The sequence below is a fragment of the Tamandua tetradactyla genome, chromosome 10, assembly GCF_023851605.1.
Source record: "Tamandua tetradactyla isolate mTamTet1 chromosome 10, mTamTet1.pri, whole genome shotgun sequence".
In the NCBI taxonomy this organism is placed as follows: Eukaryota; Metazoa; Chordata; class Mammalia; order Pilosa; family Myrmecophagidae; genus Tamandua; species Tamandua tetradactyla.
The window spans coordinates 3,488,146-3,500,578 of record NC_135336.1 but is presented as its reverse complement, the minus strand read 5'-3'; the positions used below and the strand labels follow the sequence as shown (position 1 = coordinate 3,500,578).

The 12,433-nt window shown below is 35.0% G+C and overlaps 1 protein-coding gene and 1 pseudogene across 1 annotated transcript in view; one reads left to right on the top strand and one right to left on the bottom strand.

The window, feature by feature from the left end:
* VPS8 (VPS8 subunit of CORVET complex) overlaps positions 1 to 12,433 on the bottom strand; it is a 388,458-nt gene that overhangs the window by 183,867 nt on the left and 192,158 nt on the right. The window contains exons 25-28 of the mRNA XM_077117773.1: positions 7,508 to 7,550; positions 6,433 to 6,505; positions 6,014 to 6,133; positions 1,849 to 1,920 (exon numbers count right to left, since the gene is read on the bottom strand). Coding sequence (XP_076973888.1) covers positions 1,849 to 1,920; positions 6,014 to 6,133; positions 6,433 to 6,505; positions 7,508 to 7,550 — 308 coding nt within the window. The remainder of the gene's footprint in view (positions 1 to 1,848; positions 1,921 to 6,013; positions 6,134 to 6,432; positions 6,506 to 7,507; positions 7,551 to 12,433) is intronic.
* The window catches only part of LOC143648805 (C1GALT1-specific chaperone 1-like), a 30,062-nt pseudogene continuing 28,241 nt past the window's right edge, over positions 10,613 to 12,433 (top strand).

Genomic DNA, 12,433 nt, shown 5'->3' with positions numbered 1-12,433 from the left:
CCATATATATTTTAGTTTTGGGTCAACATGATATAGGCAGAATTGTAGCACCTGACCTCTAAAAAGTTTCCTTAAAAAGGGAGAACACTCTTGTACTAGTTTGAAATTGTCGTGTACTCCAAAAAGCCATGGCCTTTAATCCTGATTCAATATGTTTAGTGTGAAAGCTGTGATTAGATTGTTTCCCATGGAGACTGACCCACTCAATTGTGGGTGTGACCTTTTGATTATATGGAGATGTGACTCTGCCCATTCAAGATGGGACCTGATTAGTTTATTAGAGTACTTTACAAGGGGAAACATTTTGGAGAGAGCTCAGATCCAACAGGAGACCCAGACATTTGGAGATGGAGAAAGAAGACGGCCCGGGGGAGGCTGTTTGAAACTACAAGCCAAAGGACCAGGAGATGCCAGCCATATGCCTTCAGCTGACAGAGGTGATCCAGAGCCATCAGCCTTTTTTGAATCATTTCTCTGGATGCCTTAGCTGGACATTTTTATGGCCTCAGAACTGTAAACTGGTAACTTAAAAAATTCCCTTTTTAAAAGCTGTTCCATTTTTGGTATATTGCATTCTGGCAGCATTATCAAACCAATACAACTCTCTTGATCTCTCTCTGCATTCAGTCTGGCTATAATGCTAACGTGATGGCTGGAGCCTGAGCAACTATTTTGTACCAAAAGACAGAAGTCATGTGCTAAGGATAACAGCAGAAAGGAGAGATCTGAGCACCTGATAAGCTTGTGAAGCATCTAACCATATCAAGATGCCTACTTCCAGAATTATATGAGAAAAGTAAATTTCCATCACAATGAAACTATAGTATTGCTAGTCCAACTGATCCAATGGAGAGTCTTAGAAGAAAATTAGGTAAAGGAGAGGTAAGATACAAATTAAAGAAAGGCAAGATTGGTGACAGGGAAACCATTTAGGAAAAGTATTTTGGAGATCTAGGTGAAAATTTTCCATACTAGCCATACTGGATAAATTTGGCAATATTATCATATTCATCATTGTTTATCTTACAAAGTTAATAAATAGGTTAAATGAAATAATGTATATAAATGTACTCTGAAAATTAAAAAGAACTAATGCAAATGTAATACATTAATGATACGCACAACTAAAGAACATTAATTTCAGTCTCCAAAAAATGTCATCTTAGCTTATGGTCACTTTAATAAAAGTCATCTCTTGTCCAAAATAACCTTAAAGTCATTAAGAGGAAGAAACCTCTTTATTATAGCTAAATAAACAAAATGAAAACTCCAAGCTTTCAGCTACAAGAAGAAACTGGTCTAGCTGAAGCTGTGTGGAGAGAAAGGAAAAGAATGTCTCTACATTCATTCCTTAGCAACTGTGTGGACCTAAAAATAGCTTCTATTTAGTCTGGTTAGATTTAGACTGGGAAGATAACCTCTGTGTGCATCAAGTCACTCTATCAACTGTCCCACAGCATCTCAGTATTGTGGTGAGACTACGGCACTGTGTTAGCAACACAGTAATGGTGGCATGAAACAGAAGATTTTTCACACTGATTATTTTCTCAAGCACTCTGAAATTAGTCTCTATTACTTGTGATCATACCAATGTAGCAATTATCACAATACACATATCTCAAGAGTAATACTATGCATTTCAGGCCAATATAAAGCTTAGACTCATGAAATGTTTTTTGAATGATGATTAGTATTTCATTCAGGTCTTCAGGACAAAGCACTGAATAAAAATTTAAAATATTGCTGTAATGTTTTGATTCACTAAACAGATTATTTTAGAATTTGCTATAAACAATGCAATTATCATAATATGAATTCACTAAAGACAGGTTTTCTTTGAATACTTACCTTCAACAAAATATCCACAATTCGCTGTTGATATTCCACAGCTTGTTTGTCATTTTTAAAATCTTCAAAAGTCTAAAAGGGAGAAAATTTTTTTAAATAGTTATTATTTACAAATTTTAGAGGTAAATAAGCTAGTAAATTACTATTATAAAATCCAAATAAATCCACCCCAAAGAACCATTCCTTATAAAAGCATACTTACTATCTTAGTATGCTAAGGAGGAAACTACAGCATTTAACACTGGTGTTATTCTGAGACTTTGCAAAGTAGATAAAAAGTATAACAAATAGTGGCTATAATACAATCAAAAAGTGATTTTTGAATGTAGATATGTGTAGCAACTTTCTATTTGATATTTTAAGAACATTCAGTTTTGACAGCTGATCAAATGGTATCTAAGTTAGTGTTTAATACTTAGAATTTAAGAACTTTGCTATCTGAATTTGTAGGTTTTTTCCTTGTTGCCTTAATTTTAAATTGTCTTATGAAACTTACTGCACAAACACAGGCTTTACAATGATTATATGGATACTTTATTTAAATATGCCTATAGTTAAGCTAACTAGGATATCCATTTTTGGTGGTTCTAAGTGTATTGTTTATTTTCTTAAATTAAAAAAAAAGTGATTTGTGAAAGGGAGTAAGGCAAAGTTTTTAGGCAAAGAAAAAGAGAAAAACACTAAGGGCAAAATGCAATTTGGAATAAAGGGTTTGAGAACAGAAGGATGAAACCCATAAACTTAACCATCACTCAGTCTACGTTATTTGGAAATGACAACTGAAATACAATTTTAACTTAATTTAAACATGAAAGTTCTTTTTCATGACAACTAATAAAAAACATTATTCAAAGATAGGTGTTTTTAAAAATTATGGTAAAACTTAAAATTCTTCAACCCTGCTTGCAAAGAATAGGTACCCTATTCTAAAAACACTGCCAAATATAGCACTTTTTATTTAATGTCCCTGCTCAAGTAGAACCAAACGCATTTGGATAGAACATGCATCAAAGTAAATTACACCATCAGATTCTGTTTGACAGTACATGACAAAAGCATGTCACAATACCTAGTACATGTAGGATGCATGTATGAAGAGACTGAAATTGTAGCCACTATGAAAACACTGATATGAAAGTATTTATTGAATAATAAGAATGATAAAAGACTTGAAGATCTTTCCTATGGCTTTCACTTAGCACATTAGGCCCTGAGAAATGTTTTAAATCCACAAAACAATAGTTTACAGTTATTTTCAAGAAATAAGAAAATGGACTCCTTATTTACCAATAAAATAAAAATAAGCAAATATAGGTAAAAAGGAATTTCACAGCCATGAACTCTCAAGATTACATCAGTTACATTCAAACCAGACTACTTGTGTTCTTCAAATATGTCCTAAACTTCCCCAGCTTCTTCCAATGTACCTTTGCTCATGTTTTTCTCTTATTAGTATGTTTTTTCCTTCCTCCACCTGTCTGACAAACATTAAGTGCTCAACAAATAACTGTTGAATCATCTAGTTAACTGTTTACACAGAAGAACAAAATATTTCTGAAAAACTGTTTTTCTTGATTGTTTGGCTGCCAGTTAGTTGAGAAAGGATAAAATGAGTTAACAAGAAGACAGTAGGATTACTCAATCTGAAACACTCAAATAGAAGATATTTTGATGTTAAGTGAGTCAAATATCCTGCTTGAAGACAGAAAGATGAGCCAGAAAGTCTCTCAGTTTTATTTTCTGGTTTATAAAAACTATAAATAAGCAAATACACACACACACACAAACACACATACAACCTTAAGTGAGATATTACTCTATAGGTCTGTTAATACAAGCGCTATTCAATTAAACACAAAACCATGCATAATTAACATATGTATTTATAACCTGCAGAAGTAAAAATAAAAGAGAATTCCCTTATCCGTTTTCCTTTTGGAAGCATGAGCTCTGCTTTGAAATAGACTCAGAAAATCTGTTTCTGTAAACATAATTAAGTGGTAATATACTTCAATGTGAATATTTTGATAGCTATGATATATTTTGGTGGTAGTTAACAACTGCCACCAAATGGCATATCACTGTTAAATCATAACGATTTTTATAGAGATGCTTCTGGTTATACAGTGCTTGTAGAGGAAAAATATTTAAGATGTCTTAATGGCCAATTACACAGTTTTTGAAACACAAAGAGCTAAAACTCAAGTCCAACATCATCTGTGAATATAAAAATAACCTTTTGTAGTTTCTTAAAAATTATCATTGGATTTATGTAGGATAGTGACAGCCAACTAAATAAATTCTAACCCAGAGGTCGACAAAGTTTTTCTGTAAAGGACAAGAAAGTAAATATTTTAGGCTTTGTGGGCTACATGTGGTCTCTGTCACACATTCTTTTTTTTTTTTTAACTTTTTTATTGTATAATATAACATATACACAAAAAAAAAGAAATAAAAAAGCAACAGTTTTCAAAGCACTCTTCAAAAAGGGGTTATAGGACATATCCCAGAGTTTGTCATGGGTTACCATATTATCCTCTCACACATATTCTTCTTAAAAAAAAAAAAACAATCCCTTAAATATATAAAAACAACATTCTTAGTATGCATAGGCCAGGACCAAATGTAGCTGGATTTGCTGTAGTTTGAGGAACATGTCCTTACCTCTTACACATATCCCTCAAAATGACCAGTGTATAATAAAAAGAGTAAAAAGAATCATCCATAACTTATGATTATAACAAAACTAGGACCTCAAGTACCACAAACTTCTACTTACATTTTAGTGGGAAAACAAACATCACAAATTAGCAGAGTTGGCTCTAAAGCTCATGATAGCAAAGATAAGTCAGGATTAGATTAAAGTCCACAGCGCTAAGGAAGAGTCAGGATAGGACTGGGTAGAAAAAATGAGGGTGTAACAAGGCACTAGTGGTAGCAGAACCCTATAATTATCAAATAGAATTCACCTCCAGAAAAAAAAAAGAGGGATCCTCCCTAGGTGAGAAAATATTGAGCGTAGGTCTGAGACCTCCTTGATCAAAGCACTGGCTCCTAGGGAGATAACAGGAAGAGTAGCAAGTGTGGTACAGGGCTACCAGTCTCAGTAGGAAAAGGGTTTTCAGAAAGAGCAAGGTATCTTAGAATGGGAAGATATTTCTTGGGTGCTCTGTGGTGAAGTCTTAGGTGAAGAAAGAAGCAGCTCAAGGTAAGGTCTTAGATAATGTCAAAGAATAAGAAGACAGACTGTTCCTCATTATATCCTTTTTTCCTATATGCCAGACACCAAGTCCCCTAAACCAAATAGACCTGACAAGTCTGTTTCTTTTCCCTTCTCCATATGCAATTAAAGTTACTACTTTTGAAGACAGATCTTCAATTTAAAATAATTGGAAGCTTAAACTTCTCGAAGTTACTTACTTTTTTTTTAAAAAATCAGTTTATTATATTAGTTAATTTATGAAAGTAGCATATGCTCATTAGGGAAATTTACCCCATCTCACAGAGTTAATCACTATTAATATTGGTATACTTCCTTCCCATCTTTTTTCTCCAAATATTATGTCTATTATCTATTTGTGAGCCTGCTGTGTTCACTAAGTATTTTTCATTTTATCAAAAATTATTTAAAAAATAGATACACGCTATTTGAGAAGCTGTATCATGCTTTATGTAATTATTTCTCTAGAAGTATTTTCATAAAGGAGCTGGCTAACACAAATTCACCTATACTCAAACATGTATAAGGTTTTTGTTTGGTTTTTTGTTTTTTAAACACGAAGCTTCTATGCCATTTCAACTCTACATTTTCCATTATCCATTTCTATTATCCCATCACCACCACATCTCCTTCACAGCCCTCTTCAATATATAGTAATGTCAGATAATATAACCTCTGAAGTCAGGGTTATATTACATCTAACCCTGCTTTAACTTTTTAATGAGGATGTTTATAGAGAGATAGAGATCAAGCACTACAGAGAATATATGGATGGCACAGAAAAATAAACAGCTGAAACACCACTAGGGCATAAGGATTATTGCTTTTCTTTCTTTCTACTACAAATACACATACATACACACACATATGGTATGCATGTATAAAGTATATATTTCATCCTGCTGCCTTTAAAAGCACCTTAAAATCATACTCTCTCTCTCTTACCAGTGCCAACACATTCAGAAATTCTCTTGTGTCAAAATGTAGCAATGTCCGAACATAGGGATAGATTTCTTCCTCAGGGGAAGCTTCTGCAGAGTGCAGGCGAATTAAAAACTCAAAAACCTGTAAATTAAAAAAAAAGTTGATTATTTTCTTTTTTCAGGCTTACCTTACAAAGTATCTTGCAGAAGGAGTCCCATTTGGATTGACTAAAGAGAGGGCGAATTCTCTTTAAATGGCCACAATGTTGTAAGTTCTCTCTTAAACCCCGTCTCACCTATAATTCACTTTAGTGATGGTGCTGGCTCTCTCATTATAACCTTTAGCTCCAGCATCACAGGTACTTCCCAACCACAATGTTGTCTTTGGTACATCTTAACAAAAGGCATAGATAGTAAAAATGCTGTGAAAATAGAACCAACCTGGTTTTTAACCAACGGAACAAGATCTTCAGGTATGTCACCAAGAGGATAGGCACGACCTGCTAGGCAACAGCTAGAGGAAAAGAAGGGAACAATCTTGGTGACTTGTAAAGGGTTAATTCTCAGATGAGTACCAGCATTGTTTCTCACTCTAGATACCAGTTTCATTTTTAACCAGGCTCACTCAGCTTTTGTCATTTAGGTTAAATCCAAAACCAGATTAAGATGATATCAAGTTCAGAAAATGTGGTGACACAGATGGTGATAAAGTAATGCATTCTATGACTGAGTGTGGCTTTCATTTCTTCTTATATTACTTAAGAAAATCCCAAGCTACAGCAAAGGGGCAAGAAGGAATGAGGAATAGTATGATATCATTACAGATCTAATACACAGCAACTAGGCAGACTGTAAAGATACCCGTTAAAGGCTTGGAATTGTCAGAAACTTTTAAACCAGTGGTTCTAAGAATAGTAATTAAAGAGATGTAATGAGCTAGGCTAATAAATGACTGCAAAATGTCTACATCAAGACAAGCCTTTAGGGAGAGGGAAAACCTGATGAGACATTCACACTACAGTTTTACCTCTAAATCAGACCTTCCTTAACAGTTTTGCCTCCAAAGACCTTCCTTATGGCTAATGATTTGCTTTGTGGCCTGAATTATTACAAATGTCTTATAAATAGGTCCTAATTTTTACTTTTTTGTGGGGGTGGTGGTGGGTGGGTACATTTTTAAACTTCTTTGAAGTACGTACCAATTTTCAAAGTTGGCTTAGTGACAACAGGATATACGCATTGTAGGAATGAACAGCATACCTGGCCTCTACCCACTATATGCCAGTAGCATTCCCTCTCCTCAGATTGGGACAACCAAAAATGTCTCTAGACAATGCCAAATGTCCCCATAGGGAGGAGGAAGTAAAAAATCCCCCCTAGTTGAGAAATCCTGCTCTAGATGAAAGAACTTTGAAAATGAAAACATTACATAGAGGAGATATGACAATACCTCTAAGAATAGAGAAAAAATTATGGAAGGAACATATATATGGATAAATAAATAAAAATCTCTTACCTGATATATACAAGAAGTTTGTTGCCCATAATGACTTGCTCATCTAAAACAGAAAGAAAAGTATATTCACTAATTCTCTCTTAAAACCTTTTCAGAAATAAAATCTTTATGTGGAAATAAACTAACAACAACAACAACAACAAAAAACCCAGGCATTTAAGGTGAGGTAAATACAGTCCAAAATAACAGAAAATTGAGATGTCTACTTTAGTAACAATTTCTAGAAGTTCCATTAGATTCTTTTCACAGACACAAAATCAGGATGAGATATTTAAGGATATATGTAGAAGGAATAGAAGGGTCGAGATCTATGTATTGTTGGCTCAACCACCAGCTTGGGATTGGAGGTAGGTGTATAGCAGGTAAGGAACTGATAAATTACAGATTATCATCAATTCATTAATATTTAAACCATAATTATGACATCTCCTTATTTATAATAAGAAATCTCACCACCTACATGCTGTAGGGTAAGAAGATCATTGTTCCCAAATATTTAAAACAAGATACCTAAACTAAATGATCTTCAGGACCCCTTTTAGTCTCCTAAATTATGTCTAAAATTATGTCATCTGGTAATATAAACCCATTTAGATAACAAAAACAAATCAGAAGTATAATTAGACCTAGTTTTAAGCCAAAAGGCAAGGGTAACAAGAGGTTAGAGTAGAAGCATTAATAGTGGGTGATCAGGAAATCTTATGGTATGTAGATTATAGGAATTTGTGGTTGGTAATAAGGATGAGCTGAAGTTTCTATATTAGTATATGAAAACTAGACATAATGCAAACAAGTGTACAGCTTTTATTTTTATGGTCAATCCTTCTTAAATACTCCAAATCTGTGTGTTATCAGTGTAAATAATTGAATTGCTCAAAATATATGAAATTATGTATTGCTTCAATTGCAAATATCTGATCCAATTAGTATGATATATGGTAGCAATTGCCTTATTGGTATAACAAGTTCATGATAATTGGCTAATTTGTTAATCATTTATTGCTACAAATCTCAGGTAGAATGTATCCCTAGAGAGGATATAAGTTTGTTTAATGTATGTATCTTCATTATTACACTACTGAGTTTTTTTTGTTAGCTTTTTTATTATACAGTATAACATATATACAAAGCAAAGGAAAAAAAAAAAGCAATAGTTTTCAAAGCACTCTTCAACAAGTAGTTACAAGACAGATTCCAGAGTTTGTCATGGGCTACCATATGATCCTCTCAGATTTTTCCTTCTAGCTGCTCCAGAATATAGGAGGCTAGAAGGAATAAATATTTTTAAATCATTACAATAACCTTTTTTCCTTTCTTTTTTTTTGTAAAAAATAACATATATAGAAAAAAGCAATAAATTTCAAAGCATAGCATCACAATTAGTTGTAGAACGTTTCAGAGTCTGACATGGGTTACAATTCCACAATTCCTAAAATTCCACAATTTTAGGTTTTTACTTCTAGCTGTTCTAAGATACTGGAGGCTAAAAGAGATATCAATTTAATGATTCAGCATTCATATTCGTTTGTTAAATCCTACTTTCTCTGTATAACTCCACTATCACTTTTGATCTTTCCATCCCTCTCTTTAGGGGTATTTGGGCTATGGCAATTCTAAATTTTTGATGTTGGAAGGGTCTGTCACTAATACGGAGTAGGGAGATGGAGCTCTCTGATCTTCTGGAGAGGCTGGGTCCTCTAGGTTTCAGGACTTCTCTGGTCCAAGGACCCTTTTGGAGGTTGTAGGTTTCTAGAAAGTCATTCTAGTGCATGGAACCCTTACAGAATCTTGTATATTGCCCTAGGTGTTCTTTAGGATTGGCTGGAATGGTCCTGGCTGGGGGCTGGCAGGTTATAAGTAGCAAGGTCTAACTGAAGCTCGAGTAAGAGTGACCTCCAGAGTAGCCGCTCAACCCTATTTGAACTCTCTCTGCCACTGATAGTTTATTAGTTACACTTCTTTTCCCCCTTTTGGTCAGAATAGAATTTCTGATCCCACGGTGCCAGGGCCAGATCCATCCCTGAGAGTCCTCTCCTACATTGCCAGGGAGACTTTCTCCCCTGGATGTCATGTCCCAGGTAGGGGTGAGGGTGATGATTTCACTTGTAGAGTTGGCCTTACAGAGACTGAGGCCACATCTGAGCAACAAAAGAGGTCCCCCAGAAGTAACTCTCAGGCATGCCTATAGGTAGGCTAAGCTTCTCCACTACCTACATAAGCTTCACAAGAGTATACCTGAGGATCAAGGGCATGGCCTACTGATTTGGATGTCCCTGAAGTTTGACACAGTATCAGGGGATTCCCTGAAGGTAAGGTTTAATAGTTTCAAATTCTTTCTCCCATTCCTCAAGGGACTTTGCCAATACTTTTTTATTATCTACTTAATATACTCTAGGATGGATCTAGGCATTACATTAATCCATACAGGATTAAAGGACCTCTTTCTTATTCTGGGCTCCCTGTATTTCAGTTGTTCAAATGAGTTATCCACACAGTTTGAGTTAGATTAGGCACTACAGAAAATTTCAGTTTCAGACCAAATAAACCTTTCTTCCTTTGGTCTCAAAGAGTATGTGTGGTTCTAAAATATAGACACTGTCTTCCCTACCCCTGTGTTCTGAATTGCTTTAACCCCAACCTGATCGACTTCATTCTTATCTCTAAATTATATATATATATATATATATAAAACAGTTTAGTATGAGTTTCTTAAGGGCAGGGAGCTTGTTTTATTCATTTCTGTATTCCTAATGCCCAGCATAGCATCTGGGATATAGCAGGTATTAGTGAATGTATAATGAAATGAACTGACATAAGTATTTAAATTTTTGACTCCTACTACTCCAATTTTCTCTTCCCAATATCTTCTTCTTTGAGATTTTCAGTTGCAAAAGCTCACTGATTCCATTTAAATCTTTCGATATTCTGCTTTCATCTGCTGGATACATAAGTGAAACGTAATTTTCAAATTTTTCTCAAAAGGACTAGGTTCAGGGCCACTGCTAGGTATGTGTGCCTAAACCCCTACGAAATAATACCCCCTATGTCTTCCCTACAGAAAAAAACTACAAAACCTGGACATAATATAAACCTAAACCTGCATGCATGAAAAAGAATCAAAGCAACTCAGACAAAGATGAAAAATCTGAACCAAGACAGGAACTACCTTCCTGTGAAGAGAAACAGGTAAGGTGTGGTGGGGAGTTCATTCACTTGAAGAAGTGGAGATAAGAGTTGTACAGGTAAACTGTCATCACATTGGCTCTTAACCTGGGGCTAAGTACAGTCTGTGTGGCAAACATAGCTGCAGCAGGGGGCTCTCATAGGAAAACACAATAATGTTTCTGGCCTGGATAACTAGAAAAGAAAAGCTAGGAAGCTGAACAGTTAAGAAAGTGGGGAATCCTGCAAAGGAAAGAGCCAAAGAGGATCCCCATACTCTGTCTATGAAATACCACTAAACAATGCATGTGGAGCAAAATCAAAGCAGACCAATTGTGTTGGTTTGAAAGTATTACATACCCCAGAAAGACCATGTTTAAACCCTGATCCAATCTTGTGGAGCAGCTATCTGTTTTAATCCTAACTCAATACTACAAGGCAGAAACTTTTGATTAGATTATCTCCACAAAGATGTGGCATGCCCAATTGTGGGTGTGGCTCTTTGATGAGACAAAGATAATTAGCTTACTGGAGTTCTTTAAAAGGGGAAACATTTTGAAGAAACAACAGAGCCAACAGAGAAAGCAGATGTAGATACTTGGAGAACCGTTACTTCAGAGAACAGAGACATGGATGTCTAGAGATGCTTGGAGCCCAGCAGATGTTGCCATGAGATGTTAAGCAAGCCAGAACCTGGAGAGAGCCAACTGAAGCCAAGAGATGAAAGCCTAACAGGGAGAAGTAAAGTGAGGAACTCCTACAGGAACAGAGGCTGAAAGCAATGGAGCCCAGGAGCAAGGGACCAGCAGATGCCACCCGCATGACTTCCCAGCTGACAGAGCTGTTTCAGACTCACTGTCTTCTTTGAATTAAGGTATCTTTTGCTGGATGCCTTAGTTTGGACATTTTTATAGACTTAGAACTGTAAACTTATAACTTATTATATTCCCCTTTTTAAAAGACATTCCAGTTCTGGCATATCACATTCGGCAGCTGGTAAACTAACACACCAACTAAAGACAAAAGATCTGGAACTGCCAGACAAAAAGAGTTTGCAATACAAGCACAGCCAAGAAAATTACCTAATAAAATAAAGGAAAAAATATTCATTAGAGAAAAAATGCAAAATCCAAAAACTCTACTATATAACATTTATACTGTCCAGGATACAATCCAAAATTACTCAACTTATGAAGAATCAAGAAAATAAACATAATCTTCTCAAGAGAAAAGAAAATCCGTCAAGTCCAATTCTGAGATTGGCAAATTCTTAAAGACTATTATAATTATACTCAATGAAATAAACATGTTTTCAATGCAGGACAACTTCAACACATAAATGCGCTGTAACAGAGAAATAAGAACTATCAAAAAGAACCAAGTGGAAATTCTAAACCAAAAATACAATTGCTGAAGTGAAAAATACAGTGGGTGCAGTTAATAGCTAAATTGACACAGCAGAAGAAATAGCAAGTGAACTTCAACACAGAGCAACAGAACTCATTCAACGCACAGAACAAGGAAAGAAAAGAACAACAACAACAAAAACAAAACCCAGAGGGACTGACTTCTGAAATGGCAGATGAAGGAACGGAAAATCTGCTCCCCACAAAAAACAATGAGAATACTGTCAAAACTGTCAAAGTTAATCTTTTAAGAAATTTTTAAATTAACTAAAGGTTTGGAACAATCTGAGGAACGTTTATTCAAGAAAATGGCTGCATCTTGGTAAAAACAGTGAGCTTTCTGGAGTTTTAACTTTCT